Source organism: Maniola hyperantus, chromosome 2, assembly GCF_902806685.2.
Source record: "Maniola hyperantus chromosome 2, iAphHyp1.2, whole genome shotgun sequence".
In the NCBI taxonomy this organism is placed as follows: Eukaryota; Metazoa; Arthropoda; class Insecta; order Lepidoptera; family Nymphalidae; genus Maniola; species Maniola hyperantus.
The window spans coordinates 8,612,965-8,631,748 of record NC_048537.1 but is presented as its reverse complement, the minus strand read 5'-3'; the positions used below and the strand labels follow the sequence as shown (position 1 = coordinate 8,631,748).

The window sequence follows — 18,784 nt, the reverse complement described above, 5'->3', positions numbered from 1 at the left end:
TCTAGATATATAAAAGGAAAAGGTGACTGACTGACTGGCTGACCGACTGACTTACTGATCTATCAACACACAGCTCAAACTACTGGACGAATCGGGCTGAAATTTGGAATGCGGATAGCTATTATGACGTAGGCATCCGCTAAGAAAGGATTTTTGAAAATTCCACGCGGACGAAGTGGCGAGCATAAGCTAGTTTAGATATAATAATTAGACTATGTAGGTTAATTTAGGAACTAATTATTATCATATCATTCAGAAAGCAACTAGGGTAATAGTTTCATTAACCAAAAATAATTTTGAGAGTTCGAATGTAAATATTATTTAGACCTGAAGAAATACCTACTATGAAACTTTATTTAATATTTAACTTATTAAAAACTAAATAACGAGTGGGTCAGTAATTCTAAACTAAAAACGGCTAAGTACGAGTCAGACTCGCGCACCAAGGGTTCCGTACTCTTCCTTTATCTATGCGTACCTACTACAGTCATATTTTTTCGACCTTTTGCATGATAAATCAAAAAATATTTGTGATTTTTTTCTGACGTTACCACAAATTAACGGTTTTCATAATTACTCCTTAACTTGAGCTATAACACCTATCTGTAGTCCGTAAAATGACTCCCCACGCACCATTTTTAACTCTATGGGTCAACTGTCATGTCAAAAGTACGGTTCACCTTTAAAATAAAATCGTACTTTGACCTGAAATTTGACACGAAATGTTAAAATGGCACGCGAGGAGTTAAATTTAACGCATTATACCTACCAAATTTCATGATTTTAGGTCAACGGGAGGTCACTTCACATGTAGGGGAGCTACCCTAAAAAAAATATTTATCACAATTTTATTTCACCACTTTGTCGGCGTGATTAATATTTATACCCATGCCAAATTACAGATTTCTAGCACTAATAGTCTCTGAGATTAACCGAGGACGGACAGACGGACGGACATGGCGAAATTATAAGGGTTCCTTGTTCACTACGGAACCCTAAAAATAGCCTTAAGTAATTTTTTAGCGAATTCTTGTCACCCTAACCCTGGATGGGACCGTGGTAAACGATGTCTGATGTCATGCCTCCGACGCCCACTTCACTCAACTTGGCTATTTGTATAAAACCAATTCTAGTCGAAAATAAAGTCGAATATTAAAATGCTTCTTGCTTAATATAAGTCGATTCCTTATATTTTATTCCGTCGGTTTTCGATTTCATACAAAAATTTTGAAATTTAGTCTGGATGAAATTTCGTTCTCAATAAATTGTTCTTTAATGACACATCAAAACGTCTGATCTTTAGGATGATGAATGAGCCAATTTGGATATAGAAGTGAAAGAAATGAAATTCTCGTTGGAATTTTGATTTGTTTGAAAAACGCTTAAAAAACGAAAGTCCACCTCTATTCAATGAATAAAGAGATTTTGTCTCCTTACGAGAGCGAGTCTTTTGAAAAACAGTAACGGGGTCAAATAAATATTACTAACACCCATGTAAACGTGACTCTATTAAAGAGCGATTTAAGTTTATGGTTGTGGGAAACATCAAAGATAATCTTTTCACATACATTGGTTTTCCATTACCATTACTTTTCATTGACTAAGAAATTTATATCTATTAGTACCAGCGGCGTAAATGTGGCTAAAACAATGGGGTCAAAATGTATATAAAATACATAATATTAGGTTTCGTGATTTTTAAAAAAAATACCTAATGATGATTCCATTCAATTAAAATATTTATTTATTTGCCCAAAGAGCTTGTTGCGATAAGATGGAGTGTCGACACTTTAATTACCCAGGAACAAGAAAGATTTTTTAATTAAAATTTTGATATCAGATTTTGGTATTCGTTATCTATGCATTACACTTTTTTTAATTATTTTTAGTGACACTCCTAGCAGATACGGTCTGAGCCACTGTTCTCTCCTCACGGTGAAATCAGAGCCAGTTTTAAATTCCATCAGATATAATTATTATGTTCAATGTTAAAATTACAAACAGACATGTTCTCGATGTTGTAAAGATAGGTAGGTACCTACACTTAGAATTTACGTGGTGAAGTAATAATTAATGTTTCCGGTCTTTCGTTAACGTTGCGAACATCGTTTGAGAATTTGATTGAATACAAATGAATGTGTGTCAATATCATATCAGCCACTGAAATGAACATAATACTATATACAAGTACGCTGGAAGAGGTGTGCCATAAAAAATTACAGTTATTTCTTGAGCCGATTTGAAGCGCCCCACCGAGCGTTTGAGTCAAATGGTCTTCGTGTCGACACTGTATTGACAATTAATGTCTTGTAACTAACATTTAGTTTCGAGTACGCTCACGTGACTGCTGCTGTCGGCACCAAAATGGCGAAAATTAAGTTGCTTTAAAAACAGGTCGGCAATCGCCGGTCCAGCGTAGGTACTTGTATGTGTAGACTGTAGTGATATCAGCTCATTAGGCAACATCACCATATTACCACATTACAATAAAATAAATAATGCTTACAAATGCAGATTAATTTTCACTTAGGTATTCGAAATTTGAATTTCCTTATTCGACAAATTCTGAACACTTTGTTCATTTCGGGAGACTTTCTATGTACTATAACTACTATTGAATTTATAGCCTTGTGATTAAGACGTTGGCCTCTTATTAAGAGGGTCGAGGGTTCAATTCCGGGCATGCACCTCTAACTTTTCAGAGTTATGTGCGTTTTAAGAATGTCACTTCATTGCTTTAACGGGGAAGGAAAACATCGTAAGGAAACCTGCATGCTTGAGAGCTCTCCATGAGACTACGGCCAGAACCTTTGTCATTCAGTGAAGAGACCCATGATCAGTAGTGGGTTGGCGATAGGTTGATGATGATGATGATATGATGATACCAGTAAGACTTAAAGAGCATAGTGTTTCTTATGAATAGATAAATATTCGCCTTTCCAATAAAAGTACAGGCATTTATCCAACTAGAGATAGGTCATAAGGTTAGACAATTTTTTTAATTAGTAAGGGGGATGTAATAGCGAATTTAAACACGCTTCACGATAATCTATAATGATTTGATTGTTCACGACTATGACGCGAAGTTACCTGACTGCTATGTAAATGTCGCGTGCCGATGGAGTCATGGGTTCGAGCGTTCGAAAGCCAACTCTAATAAATTGCAAAATGTTTAGAAAACAGGATATTTTACATAATAACGGATGTGACAATGTGTTCTCGTCATTTCTTAAAATACACTTTATGTATGCACCCATTTTGCACATAAATAACGATAAAATGACTTGTGATGGTTGACCCGTTAACGGTTAAATTGATGGTAAAATTCACAGTTTTTGGTTTAGAAGCCTCTAAAAAAAATTCCAACCAAAACATTGTAAGACATTGAAAATGAAAATAAACTTAAGTACCGAGGTATTTATTAATTATTGCAGGTTGAAAATAATTGTTTGGGTATCATAAACGCAGCTTATTGCACAGAGCACGGCCGAAAGTAATGTACATCGACCTTTAGAAGGAGATAGCAAATTTGTAGAGCACTGTCTCTGTCGGTGGGACCGACAAAGCGTCATATAGGTATGAGTGACAGAGATAACGCTCTACAAAGCCGAAATGTCATTCTAAAGGCCGATGTACATTACTTTCGGCCGCTATTGCTGGCTTAAATCATCTAAGTAGTCACAATATTAGTTCTATATGTCAACATTATTCTTTTAATAGTCGGTCTAATGTTTTGGCATTACCTAACTAGTTTAATTATTATAGTTTTTGTATTCTATTGTCAATTCTATTATGTTAATTATTAATTCTGTTATTCTATTATTAATATAGTTAGTCTATAGTGTGAATATCATGAGTGTATGTGTGTGTTTATTTAAAATTTAAATGATATTTTTAAAAACTTTTCAGTTTTGTTTTTATTTAACGAATATACTATTTGAATTTCCATGTTTATTTTACGAATCCATTTTCTTAGATGCGGATTTATTTATTAATATGTGTAGTGTCAAACATAAAATTCAAAGACTCAATATAAGTACCTACAGCACTTATATTGAGCATTTCTATCTGTGAAAACTTGTCATTAGCTTCAATCTTCTTCTGTTTTTACCTATTCATTTTTTCATATTAGCTGTAAGTTTTCCTGTTAAATAAAATAAATAAAATAAATCAAATGCATTAGCGGTAGGAGTACATTTTGTTCAATTAGCTACATGCATCATGCATACTATATTACTGTCTCGAGGCTGGTTTTGTTGCTTACACAAGCACTATCAAGGATGGTCTAATTAGTCGTGCTACAGTGATCGGCCACTATTTGCCCCACGAAAATCATGCCAAAACACTCACTCACTGTATTTCATGCGAAAATGTAGGATGCATTGCGTGTAAGGTACGGCGAGTGCCTCTATTGTTTTTGTCAGGAACTGGTTTTGTAAATAACAGGAACTGTTGTTTACTTTGGGTGTTAAAAATATAAGATTAACTTAATAAAATGTGGTAGGTATATTTTTAATGTAAAGTTTTGCTGAATACATAATTAATTGGATTTGCTTTGACCTAAAGATAAAAAAATACTTATAAGATATGCGTCCGTTATTTACTTCTTTTTAATCAGCTTATTCTTCCAGATTTTCTATACTATATTAAAACTATAGATTCTGCAGGCATATTATATAAACAGGGACAGGCCGATGACGTGCTGAAAAGGTTTATAAATATGAAATGACGATATTTGTTCTAAGTTCTTGTGTTATTTTAGTATAACAGAGTAAATATATTCTATTAGCAATCCTTATGAGGTCTTAAAGTTTGCTAACCACATTTTATGAAAAATGTTTAAAAGGGTCATTTAGCGCATACCAAAATATCATATACTAGCTTATTCCCGCGACTTCATCTGCGTGGACTACACAAATTTCAAACCCATATAACCCTTAGAGGTTGTACCCTTAGGGGTTGTATTTTCAAAAATTCTTTTTTAGCAGGTGTCTACGTCATCATAATAGCTATCTGCATGCCAAATTTCAGCACGATCCGTCCAGTAGTTTGAGCTATGAGTTGATAGATCAGTCAGTCAGTCAGTCAGCTTTTCCTTATATATTTATATGGATATCTAAAAAATTACATTGGTCTTGCGGTCTTTTTGTAGATATAGAGAGCAGTAGCAATGACCTATTTGATTTCTGTATAATTTGACTATCAAGTTTTAAGCGGCGTTGCGTTTCACCTACTTGCGCACCCTACTGTGTAATTACTATGCTTCTTAACCCAAAATAAGTGTTTACGGTCAAATTTTATTCATAGGTACATTATTATGATGATTCATAAATATTCATAAATCTCCTTAAATTAAGTAAGTATATCAATGAACTCTAGCTTTGTGTTTGTTTTTATAATATTTTTGTAACGGTTTCTATTAACTGCATAAAACGATTATGTTTAAATAATTACACCTAACTTTAAATATTCAAATAATATGAGTACTCATTCATACTCACACACTCACAAACTCATAGTTCACTCAAACACAGATTTTTGATTTATATTTAGCAGGTTAAGTTGTGAAGATTCAATTATAATTGATATCGTGGAACAATACCTACAACATAATAATATAATATTATTTTCTACTTATTACCCTGTTTCTCTTTTTGGCTTACTCGATAAGAACGGACGTGTAAAAAATCACAAAGTAAATTTGCTCTCCTTTTTGTATGAACACTGTCATGGAATACAAACCCAGGTCATTTGTGATCTCACTGGTCTGTAATGGTCTGTAGGGCAGCAATTTATTTCCAAAGTATTTTTAAAGATATACTACCTATACTTAATCCATCCGGTGTGATTGTGGTCAAGCGTTTGCCTTTTAATTTCCAAACAATAAATAATCATTGAGTATTTCAATACTTTTTATAAAGTTATCTTGAAATAAAACTATTTTGTAGATAGGTGCCTTATAGCACTAATTTCTAGAAAGTTTTTATAATGTGCCTACCTACTGCAAGTGAAATTTTATTTGATTGAAGATTTAGGTGATGTTTACTCAAAAGTCGACACTGTGGTTTATGTGAAAATTGTTGAGAAACGTGAGAATGAGAGGCCCTTAAACGGAACTCGGGTGTAACGGGTCGCAGCCCTGGGCGTTATGCTAATGCCTCGATCTCCGCGGCCGCGCGATGGCTTCGGCGCTGTCGTTGGTGCCACTAACCCACATCTCTGCCTTCCGATGATGTGTCTGCTTGTGTCCAATGCGTTCTCGAACACGCTCGTTATACTTTCATATCGATCGACGAAAGTACCTGCAATCGTGAGTAGGAAATAAGCACACGTTAAACTTGTAAAAATTCTAACATCTGATTGTTAATTTAATCTGTCGATATTTAAACATTTCGACCGGATTAGTGGGTACATAGTATGAAAATGATTTTGTTAGGTATATTTGTTCTTCAAAATGTATTCGCATACACAAGTAGATTTTATTTATGAATACTTGTATTTGTTCCGACTTTGGATCTTCTTGAAATGCGGACCCAAGCGCAACGGTGAAAGAGAGAGGCCTTGCGCAGTTCTCGCATGCCTTTCGACGTGCGCGCAACTTTAACCATTATTGCATATTATGCAATCTCATGCATACTTTTTGTCGACAGATTCTGATCGAAAAGCGGCTATTCCAACTGCTTGGGTGTGCGTCACACGCGGTATGGAGACAGGGGCGTCGGACGAGGAGTTCATCACTATAGTTCCGGTAGGCGATAATAAGCCTGCTGCACAGGATTCTGCGTTCGTAACAGTGCTTACAGTTGGTGCTGCGGCGGGTGCCGCTAAAGTGGTTGTATGTAGACCACGCGGAGCACGACTTGGATTAGGACTTAAGTTTGAAGGTGGTTCAGCTGCCGCTGAGAGAGTTAGGAGACTTTTGGTACAATCATGTGCGGAAGATAGCCCTGCTGCTAAAGCTTCAACGCCCTGGGGTAAATTAATACCAGGAGATGAAATCCTAGCTATCGATGGAGTAACAGTTTCTAATTTAACAAGAATTGAATGTGTTCGTCGTTTAAAAGACTCAGATGAAAGCTTAGAACTTCTCGTGAGACATTTTGAAGCTGAGAAACAGCCTGAGCAAAACAGTATGGACTTTAAAGAAAATGTGATAGATAACAAACAGAGCTCTGAAATAACTAGACCGTCGACATTACCTCCTCCTGTTCCACCCAGAAAATTGGGGAAGAAAAACTCTTTCAAAGAAAAATCTATTCTTCAAACTCTTGGTGAACAAAATACACTTGGAAACATAGATGCATCTAAAGAGGCTGAAAATGTCAAGGACACGCTGCATAGTTCAGTCATTCCTATGATAAATAAATTGTCACGAAAATCATCTTTTGATAGTCACATACACAGGCAAAAGGAAAGTATTGCTTACTTAAGAAAAGGATCTCCTGAAGAAGTGAGACGCTTAGTACGTAGACTTTCAGACGGTAAAGCTATACCTCCAGATGCCGAAGTTTATTTAGATTTGCTTTCTAATGAATGGGAACGCTGTCTTGTCTTAGCAGATGCGGAGTCTGATGATACGGGCAGCTCTATTTCAACAGTTGTTGATAGATTAGGATCAATGGCAAATTCTGTTGAGAATAGCATTCCATCAACTCCAATAATGCAGCCAAAATCTATAGATATTCAAAAGGTACTGAATAGCATTGAAAACATTGATTCCGATTTATTGAAAGACATGACCAGAGCAAAACTTTTGGAAATAAGCGATGAATCTAGGAAAAATGACAGAAAACTATCAGATAATGGATTAAAAAATCACGAAATAGAAATCCAGAATGCTTTAGTCACAGAAAACACAATAGCAAAAAAGGTGGAAAAAAATGATAAAAACAATAATCACACCCAAATATTGAAACGTAATACCGAAACAAATGATTCTACAAAAATTAATGACAAAACTTCAAAGCAAGAAAGTGTTTCGGAAAAACCTAAACCAATGCCGAGGAATACGAAAGTGGAACGTTCGGCTAGTGAAAAGAAACGCCGTCCTATTCCCATTCCAGAACTACTTTCACCACCACTGTCCGAACCTCTTTTAACACCAACAAAGAAAACGTGCATAGAAACTTGGTTGCAGAGATCAGAAATTGAAATGAATAGCAAAACTGAAGATAAATTAGAAGACAATTCTGTACCCGAAATATTGCCTCGGCTTATCGATTTTGTGCCTAAAACTCAATACAAAGACAGTAGTGGCAGCGAATCACCGCCAAGTACGTGCACACGACCGACCACCGCACCACCGCCGCCTCCTGTAGAGACTAGAGAAGATGGCTCCGGGGCATCACTCGACACAATAGGAGAGTTGGATGAATCCAGTGACGTCACCGACAACGTGTAAGTATTTCAACACTTATTTTTTTACTAAGAAAAGCTAACATTTGCAATTTACATTGTCTGGGGTAATAATATGACAAATGCTCAACTTATCAGGCTATTATAGCATGCGGCCGCAAATTATACAAAAATATTAGCAACACTTTTTAAATCTCAACCATTTGAATGAATGAATGAATGAAATATGCTTTATTCTACACCATTATAAAAATGAAAGACATAGTAAATAAAACAATAAACATCAACAATAGAAGTACAATTTACGATAAACGATTTATTTATCTGTCTTTACATCAATTCTTTTCCAAAACTATTATAAATGATAAAATTTAATTATTTACCTAATTAAAATTATTAATACATGGATTTTTATTTGACTTTTGTCGGGTTAATAGTTAATACAGAAAAATAATAATTATATATTTAAGTAAGAAAAAATAACATAACTCGTAGCTATCTACCATCGACTTTCCACTTCCTATAATACCCACTCGTATGTAATGAAGTAGATGTAAATCTTTACTTCTTCAAGAATGACCGTCATACAAGGTCTTTTAATGGATTGTTGACGATGTATGATAAAAATCGGAAAGAATCATTGAATCTATATGAATGCAATATAAATTATACTTGGTATTTTTCATTTAAAAATTAAAGTTGTGTTTTGTAGTTCAGAGAGTCCTGGGTGTCCTTGGACCTTAGTCACTTTACTGATATAGTGTATACCTAACATATAAAATCATAAAATTGGGAAGACTAAGAAGTAGATACCTAACAGGATCGGTAAATATGTAAGGTGATTCCGATATTATTAGCGTTGTCACTTTAACAAAGAACGTTATTTATCTAGCGTAAAGTCTAGATAAGGCTTAGCTATTTAAACAAGACTCGAGTGCGTTACCCTTTGCTGATTTTATAGCATGCATAGATAGCATGCAACAAAGGATGTGTACACAGTGAATATTACGGCATACTACCTAGGTTAGTATACTTATTAAAATTCTATTATATGCATTTACTTCTATTCATATAAATAATATAATATACCACAAAAATACAAATCATGATCAACCCAACACCGGCTCACTACTGGGAACGGGTCTCCTATGAGAATGAGATGGGTTTAGACCACAGTCTGCCACGCTGGACAAAACATAAATACGTACCCATAAAAAGAGTGGATTTCAAGTAACATATTATATTCTGTGCCGGGAGGAAACATAAAATAAGTGATAAATTTCTTAATATAAGAAATATTTAGGTACTCAAAAGCTTTCAATATTGACTAATAAAATGTTGATGATCACAATCATCATGATCAACCCATCGGCGGCTCACTACTGAGCACAGATCTCCTCTCAGAATGAGAAGAATTTGGCCACGTTCGCGCTGGCCAATTGCGGATTGGAAGATTTCATACCCATTTGAGAACGTTATAGAGAACTCGCAGGCATGCAGATTTCCTCACGATGTTTTCCTTCACCGTTAAAGTAAGTGAAATTTATTGCTTAAAACGCACATGAAATCCAAAAAGATATACATAGGTTAGGAGGAAGCCCAGGATAGAACCCCTGAACTCCCGCATAGGACGCAGATGTTTTACTCACTAGGCTATCGCCGCTCGCCTGCAATTAATGACAAATAGCAACCATAAAAAAGTAGCCCTATTTGTTGTAAAAGTGCCGGCAGTCATCAGTGTGAGAAAGTTCATTTTCACCTCAGAAATAATCACTGCCTGCAATTGATAGCATCCATTTATAAAGTAGAACCGGTGCTGTGCAGTGGTTAGACATGGGCCCTTTCTTCATAACGGAAGCGTGCTAATGTTTCTCGTGTTTACAATTGTAAGAATCAGGTGGAAATTAGACCCATAAAATATGTGAAATGTTTCTGTGAGGGTAACTGATTAATAGTGACGTAGAAATAAAAGCAACGAAACTATTAATAACTAACGCCCAAGTGGTTTGAACGGTCGTTGCCCTTCTGATTCGAAGAAGAGATATAAGATTACCTACCCAATGCTTTACTTATGTTAGTTCTCATCCTGCGTAGATAAATAGGTACTCAACAAAAAGTTTGTTCTGAATTTATGGTACCTATCTAAACTCCCTATAGCTAGGAAAAACTTATGTTAAGAGTCACAAAGAAAAAAATAAACTGTAAGGAATATGATAGCTGTATTCTAAATTTTAGTCGATTGAGCTATAAAAATTAAACGCCAATAATTTTTTACAACATTCTCTATTGTAGAATAATTGGCAATCAAAGAAATCATTGGTAGGTTCTTATATTCGGTGCGGTTCCAAATTCGTATCTTATTTTTGTAATAAGAAAAATTTGGATAATTTTATGTCAGTTGAACGTATTATTATACGTATAGTAAATAGTCACAAAAACATGGAGAACTCCAATTACTTACCTAAGTATTAGAATAAACTAAAGACAGTTAATGGACTGATACAGGAATTAATCATAAATAGTAGTTAATATTACTTACTAGATAACGCCTGCGACTTTATCATAAACCTTATGATTAGCCCATAAGATAGCGGGTAGGTATTAGGATTGAAGCTGCTATTGTATAATGGTGCTTTATGGTAGAAAAATCAATATGGGAATAGGTTTTAGATTTACATAAGGTCATACCTCATGATGAAGAATTTGCAATCCCTTGTAAATTCGACAGAAACGTACTTAGAACGTACGCAGCACTGATAATATAAAAAGTTACAAAGCGTTTTCACTTTCTATTGTGTTTTAGACAAATGAGATTTTTACCAGTAACAGAAACAACAGACTATGTAGAAAGAAAAGAATATTTTATTCGTAACGGTGACACACACGGAGAGTTTCTGTATTTTCAAGTAAACTAACGTAACAATGGCAAGCAGTAAGGGTGGTAACGGCCAACTGCACCCCTCCACCCTTGCCTCTCACCCTTAAAATGCACCAGCCTATACAACCTTTTGTGTAAACTCTTTGACACGTATAGACTATGTACGCGAGCTATCCTGATAGAGCTTTGAACTGGTAAATGTATTCAGTATGATCAAAAACTTAGATATTTATGGCATATACTCGTGTGCACCATTGAGGCTGATCCAATCTCAATGGTGCACAGGACTATCAACATCATACATAATATAGTATGTAAGTAGTACCTATCTACCTAATCATTTTTTACTCGCCTCCGCCAAATCCGAAAGGAAGGGTTATGATTATAACAGTCTATGTATGTAAGTTATTTAAGTAAATATGTATGTTTACTAAACTACTGTGCCGATTTTGATAAATGAGGTGTATTGACACCTCATTTGCTATTGGTGATCATTTGGCGATTTGCTATTATGGTTCGGGCGACAAGGGCTTATATGTATATTATACTTATATGTATACTATAAGTCATTGGCTACAGCCTATATTTTATATGAACATACTCAATCTGTATCATTATTGGCGGATGTTACATCGACAAAAGTGGGGGTCTCTGAAGGATTTTTGCCATCCTATTGTTAACGAATCGACTGAGATGACGAATAAAAGTTCTCAACTATAACTACAATATTAAAATAAACTACTAATCGAAAAATAAATAATTAAAACTACCTATTCCCACTTAAAGACATTCCTATTATAATCGACTATTATAATCTGCGTGATTTTGCTTTGAATGAGCTACCGTTGATCATCTAAATTGAAAAATGTATACCTAATTTGTATTGAAATTGCTAGTTAATGATAATATACGGCCGATTTCACAATTGATTGGAAAATAGAACTTGTTAACTTTTTAACATGAACCGTTAACCGTGCCTACACCATTCGGCAATGGCGAGACTAGGATTTATTCTGACCCCCACTGAGAATTGGTTTTCATGTAAAATGATTGACACCTGACCTTCTTGACCCTCGGATAGGGACTGTGGTAGGTATAGCTAGGCGATTCTTACGACTTACTCGCCTGTCGACACCTTAGAATACCTACCTATCTGAGGGCAAAGGTATGAATTCCATAATGAAAAGTTTTGTAGACCCAACTGGCTGAGCTTTCAGTTTCCCACATTGTATTGTAACTTTTTATGATATGAAAATGAACTATTGAGTTTCTTGCCGGCTCTTCTCAGTAGAACTTTGTTTCCGAACCGTGGTAGAGCCCCAAAAGAAAAGTAAAGTTGAAGTGTTAGTACTTACTAGTGAAAACATGAAAATTTAAATACCTAATAGGTACCTATGGGTATGATTCTTTATTGTTTGCAAGCATTGTTGATTGAAGCGTTTTGTTCAGGAGATAGATTTGGTTAGAAGCGGGACTTATCCCTTAGTGGGAAATATTTCTGGAGCATCATGAGATTAAAATATGATTTGCCATAGTATTTCAATGTACTATAGATGAATCAACATCCTCTAAAGTATGTACGTGAAGACAGGTTAGCGTCATCTTTGCAACAATGAGTCATTATTATCTGATGACATGTACATTTGGTGTTAACCTATATTAGCGTATTAGGATGTTAGGGTAACCATTTACACATTTTGTAAAGCAGTACGAGAACATGTGTGGGGAAACGAGCTGCAATGGCGGTTTTTTTTAGAAATCTTAAAAACACTGTATATAAATAATTATTTATTAACTTAAGGTGCACAGAAGAAGGTGTGTAATTCCTTGAAACCGAACGCAGATCAAATCGATGTGACTCCTCGTTTCTAATTCGAACCGCTAGGGAACGTCATTCCAGCATCAGTTTTCCACTCCACTTTATAACTAGTCGGCGGTAGACCTACCTTCAAGTCAAGAGTGAATAGACATCTTCTAGGCATGCGTGGTCCACCTTAGGCTGCATCATCACTTGCTAGCAGGTCTGATTGCTGCCAAGCGCTAGTTTGCAGGACATCTGAGAAGTGCGCTAGGAAATCTAGACCATCCGGAGAATTCAATCCAGTTGGTAATCCTAATGTAAGTGAACAACATTCAAGGTGAAACGAGATATTTCAATATGCGAAATAGAGTTGCAGGTCATTGGAATGTTACTGTTACATGTATTTGATTTCGTTTCGCAGACTTGCATGCTTGACATACTTTGTGACTGTTTACATAGCGTTGAAAGTATTTAGCAACTAGTAGGTAAGATGTCTAAATAATAATTATTAATCTCAAACATAAATCTTCATCATCGTCATCATCAACCCATTGACGGCTCATTTTTGTGAGTACAGGTGTCCTCTCAAAATGAGAAGGGTTTCCATGCAGTTTTCCTCACAATATTTTCCTTCACCGAATGCAAGTGATACTTAAAAGTTAAAACGCACACAACTCCGAAAAGTTGGTGTTGTGTGCCCAGGATCGAACTTCAGACCCCCAACCAAGAGGCCGACGTCTTAACTTTTAACCACTAGGCTATCACCGTTTATCTTAAACCGCTTACATAAATCTTTCTATGATTCAATAATTTTTAAGTCATTTGTTATTTTTTACAATATGCAACAAAACAATAATAATTAATCGTCTGATGTAGTCATTTAACAGTAGAGAAAGAAAGCCATTGTGTAAACTGTGAGGTATGATGACAAAGAAGCGAGGATGATACCATAATGCATATACAGGCAGAATGAACTATTATAAAGATCTACGCTACGACACGTATGACATAGCATACGTGAACTATGTAACCAATGTGATCTGCAACATCCATATCAGTATTGCTACATCACTCTAAAATCATTAATGACCGTTGATACATTTTCGTTTATATTCTCATGGCGTATTATTTTGTCTCTACATTTTTTGTTAAGAAAGAACAGCATAGTGTTATTCCAAATACGCACTTAATTTTTCAATTATTAGTACCTATGTTATTACATACCTACGAATAAGATAATTTTTAGAAAATGTCATCTCGGATGGTTATTTGGAATGAGAAAAATGTTCCATAAATACTGTATATGAGAAAAGCTATTAGTGTATGATACACTATGTCAATCGATTATAATGACAAACAAGCAGATAAATGGCTCACAGTCACATACATAATGAACTATTATGAAGATCTATGGGACAATAGGCGAACCATGTATGAATGTGACCTGCAATGCAACATCGTGTTGTTGTTGATACTCGTACATGACTCCGAAAGATGATTAATGAACGTGGGTATCTTTCGTTTCTTTTTTGTGATTGTTGTTGTTTTATCTTTACATTTTTGTTAAGGTTAAAGAGCTAATTTCTGTATCACATTTACTTCGAACAAAATATTATATCCATGTTTTGGGGGATTTTAATCGTTCTCCGTAATTGGTAAGTATATTTACATGTACCTACCTACCTACATGGAGTTAAATTTTAGTCCCAGAAAATATTTTATTATCTGTGCTTCTAGGACTACTAGCAATGCAAAGGCTCATTTGGTATTAAAAGTCCTGTTTAATGTTTTTGAAATTGCATCTCTTATCCAGTACCTACACATTACTCTTATTATTAACTAGATGATGCCCGCGAGTTCGTCCGCGTGGATTTATGTTTTAAAAATACCCTCCTTGATCCGGGAACTCCTTGATTTTCCGGGATATAAAGTAGCCTTTGTCCTTCCCTGGGACGCAAGCTATCTCTGTACCAAATTTCGTCAAAATCGGCTGAACGGTTGGGCCGTGAAAGGCTAGCAGACAGACAGACACACTTTCGCATTTATAATATTAGTATTAGTATAGTATGGATATCTTATTAGTTTATTTGAGCTAAAGGTTCTAGGTCAATCAGATACTGTTTCTCAAAAAACTTATTGGATTCATTGAACCATTTGAAAGCCTTGCAGCAAAAGATTATGATTCGTAAGAAATCTGTTCGAGTTGAAAAGAAAGTATAGACTCGTATTCCGATTATAATCTACTGGACTATAAATAGAAAGAACTTTATTATAGGCATGTTTGACATACAACGCCGATTCTTAATAAAGTAGATTATAAGTAGTTCAATGGATCAATTGGCGAACGAGTTGAGGCATACGTTTCACTTATTAAGGTTACTCATACAAATATCAAACGATTACTTATTGCTATTAAGGTGAATGATCATTACCAATAAACGAATATTAATCATGAGCCCATTAACTTTCTCGCGATCTTTGAAGCTTTTTTATTTACTCTAAATAATTTTGTTGTTGATTAGGTAGCGTTTATTTTGTGCTTGCAAACATACCTACTATTGTTCTCGTTAATTTCACCACACGAGTAGAAAGATATATCACTATGCTTACCTTCTAAATGGTGTTTAGTTACCTATTTATTTATAACTTTATTCACCTAGTGTCTTCTTGATGTGAACATAGAAACATTTAATCTAAAACCGGCCAAGTGCGAGACAGGCTCGCGCAACGAGGGTTCCGTACTACAGTCGTGTTTTATGGACATTTTGCACGATAATTCATTATGATGCATAAAATTAAATAAAAACCTGTATTAGAATGCAGAGTTGAAGACCTTTCATATGATACCCTACTTGATATGTTATCTGATTTAGGAAATTGAAAATACTAATTTAGTTCATGACCACAATTTAATTTTTTGTGTTTTTATTTTTTGTGTGTGTATTTTTGTATTGTGACCACAAATTCACGGTTTTAAGATTTTTCCCGAATGCCTGCTATAAGACCTACCTACCTGCCAAATTTCATGATTCTAGGTCAACGGGAAGTACCCTGTAGGTTTCTTGACAGACGGACAGACGGACAGACAGGCAACAAAGTGATCCTATAAGGGTTCCGTTTTTCCTTTTGAGGTACGGAACTATAAAAAGTCATCATCATCATCATCATCATCAACCAATAGACGTCCACTGCTGGACATAGGTCTCTTGCTCTAAATAGTAGCATCACAAAATTGGATTAACTAATAATTATTAACAACCGAAACTTACTTACCTAGTAGGTAGGTACTCCGTAGGTAGTAGGTACTACTCGTACAGTTGAAGTTTTTACTGGCGACGACGACGGTGTACCTACTACCTACTTAGTAGGTAGGTATACGTCTAGGGTTGCCAGGCGTCCGGATAAAGCCGGACATAGGTAGGCTTTTTGATTGCGTGTCCGGCCAAAATAAACGGTGTCCGGCTTGTCCGGCTTTTGATAGGCTTTTTACATTTCGCAAACGAGCGTGGCCGAGCGCAGGCGAGTCGATTGTATGTCGCTCCCGCAGGCGGCAGTGGCGCCTGACAACAAGATTTATGACAATAATAAAAAAGCTTGATTTTACATACAATTTTTCTGTCGTACCTATTAATACTAAGACACAAAATCCTCAATAATGTAGAGTGTCCGGCCTTTCTATCCAAATGTCCGGCCAAACTGGCTGGTCTGTCCGGCTATTAGGTTTGGCGACCTGGCAACCCTATATACGTCTACATCTACAATCGAGTGAAATGTAGCTCTTGGCATTTCTAATCACTACTGTGTTACACCCACTTTGTAACTATATACTACTTGATACAGCCGGAAGAAATGCTCACCGAAACTTACTTTGTTAGAAGTCGCGGTTAACAAAGGCATACTTTCAATGTTCCGATAGCTTTTTATAAGATTACTAGCTTATGCTCGCGACTACGTCCGCGTGGACTACACAAATTTGAAACCCCTATTTCACCCCCTTAGGAATAGAATTTTCAAAAATCCTTTCCTAGCGGAATCTGCATGCCAAATTTGAGCCCGATCCGTTCAGTAGTTTGAGCTGTGCGTTGATCAGTCAGTCACCTTTTGCTTTTATATATTTAGATATTCAAAACATCTTGATAATATAAGTCCTTACCTAGTTTTAGGGCTTTTTGTACGCCTATCCGTCCGCCTATGTAACGGCATGAAATAGTGTTATTTATAAAAACTATACCAACACCTCATGCCTACCTATTTGAACTTGCAAATAAATAGATTTTGATTTAATAATAAATGATAGGGTGGTAATTTAGCTAAATAATTTGCTTGCCGTTGGGAGTGATAGCTAATAAAAATAAAAGTAATTAGAAATGTAAAGGGTCTGAACAAGGTAAACTAGGTAGCAAGGCCACGTGCCGCCGAGTTTTCGAAAATACAGTAAAGGTGTTCAAAGATAGTAAAAAAATAAAGCTCTGCATATAATTTGCTCTAGTTATGTTAATTTGAGTACCTATGTCATTCTCCAGCTCTTTAACTATAGGTACCTACCCTTGCAAAAATCACGTCAACCCGTTGCTCCGTTGCGACGTGATTAAAGGACAAACACACTTTCGGATTTTTAACATGGGTAGTGATACACATGGAACATACATGTATACAGGAATAATATATTTAGATGGTTTTAGTTTGTAATATACATATATCATAATATATTATTTTGTATGTATGAATGTATTATATAATGTGACAGGAATTTTATAAGTAGGTAGCAAAGTCGTGGTCAGTTTACACTAGTTTGTTTACTAGTGGCTCTATTGCATAAGTCTAGTGCTTCAACCGCGATCAGTGCCAAATTGCATTCGAATTAAATCTTTATAGCGTCAGGGATTTCCACTTCAGTTATATAACGAACTGAAACCAATTTGAAACCGCAATTTGGAGATAAAAGAAATAAAACTTGTAAATCTAAAATGGGGTAGTTTTCAGAAACATTCAAATTTGGATTAAATATGTATAATCCAACAAATTTTAATGTTCTCATCATAAACACATCACCGGCTCACCTGCACTTAGCATGGGTCTCCTCTGAGAATGACACACACCATCATAGAAAATTCTCAGGTACTTATGCTGGTTTGGTTCTAACCTCTTTTTCTCTTTTTGTTTTGGCCATGGAAATTAGAAGGACATGAAGGTGTTTTTATTATAAGGAAGCAAAGTAGGTACGAACAAAACAACAATCATAAAGGTTCATTCGAATCGCTATTTAAAAGTCACTAGTTCTCCTTTGTGTCAGATATTCGAGCTTTTATACAGGTGGATGGGAAAGTAAAATAATTAAGACGCATTTAGTGGTTTTAAATCACCACAGTGTTTTTCAGCAGATTCTTTTCCCAGATAAAATTTTTTTATTAAGTTTTTTTTAATAATTAGTATCGATTTTTTTCAACTTTCTGCTGTCTTCACCTACTAAATGGACTACAAGATATCCTAAAGAACCTAAAGAAAAATGGTTTCACTTGGTATTATGGACCATGACTAAATTTTATCAAAAGTTCAAAATTACCTACTGTTCGAGTAGGTACAAACAAATCATAAAAAAATTGTAAATAGCGCCCATCTAAATATATAAAATTCAAAGTCCTGACTGACTGACTGACATATATATCAACGCACAGCCTAAACCACTGGTCCTAGAGACATGAAATTTTAAGGGTGTGTTCTTTTCAAAGAGTAGGTATCCACTAACAAAG

At 35.4% G+C, this 18,784-nt stretch overlaps 2 protein-coding genes across 3 annotated transcripts in view; one reads left to right on the top strand and one right to left on the bottom strand.

The window, feature by feature from the left end:
* LOC117992663 (probable serine/threonine-protein kinase nek3) overlaps positions 1 to 18,784 on the top strand; it is a 64,768-nt gene that overhangs the window by 3,549 nt on the left and 42,435 nt on the right. For both annotated transcript variants that reach the window (XM_034980383.2, XM_034980378.2), the window contains exon 2: positions 6,651 to 8,397. In XM_034980383.2, the coding sequence (XP_034836274.1) occupies positions 6,704 to 8,397 (1,694 nt within the window). In that variant the 5' untranslated portion in view covers positions 6,651 to 6,703. The remainder of the gene's footprint in view (positions 1 to 6,650; positions 8,398 to 18,784) is intronic.
* Positions 1 to 18,784, bottom strand: part of nAChRalpha7 (nicotinic Acetylcholine Receptor alpha7) — a 60,347-nt gene that overhangs the window by 29,009 nt on the left and 12,554 nt on the right. The window lies entirely within an intron of this gene.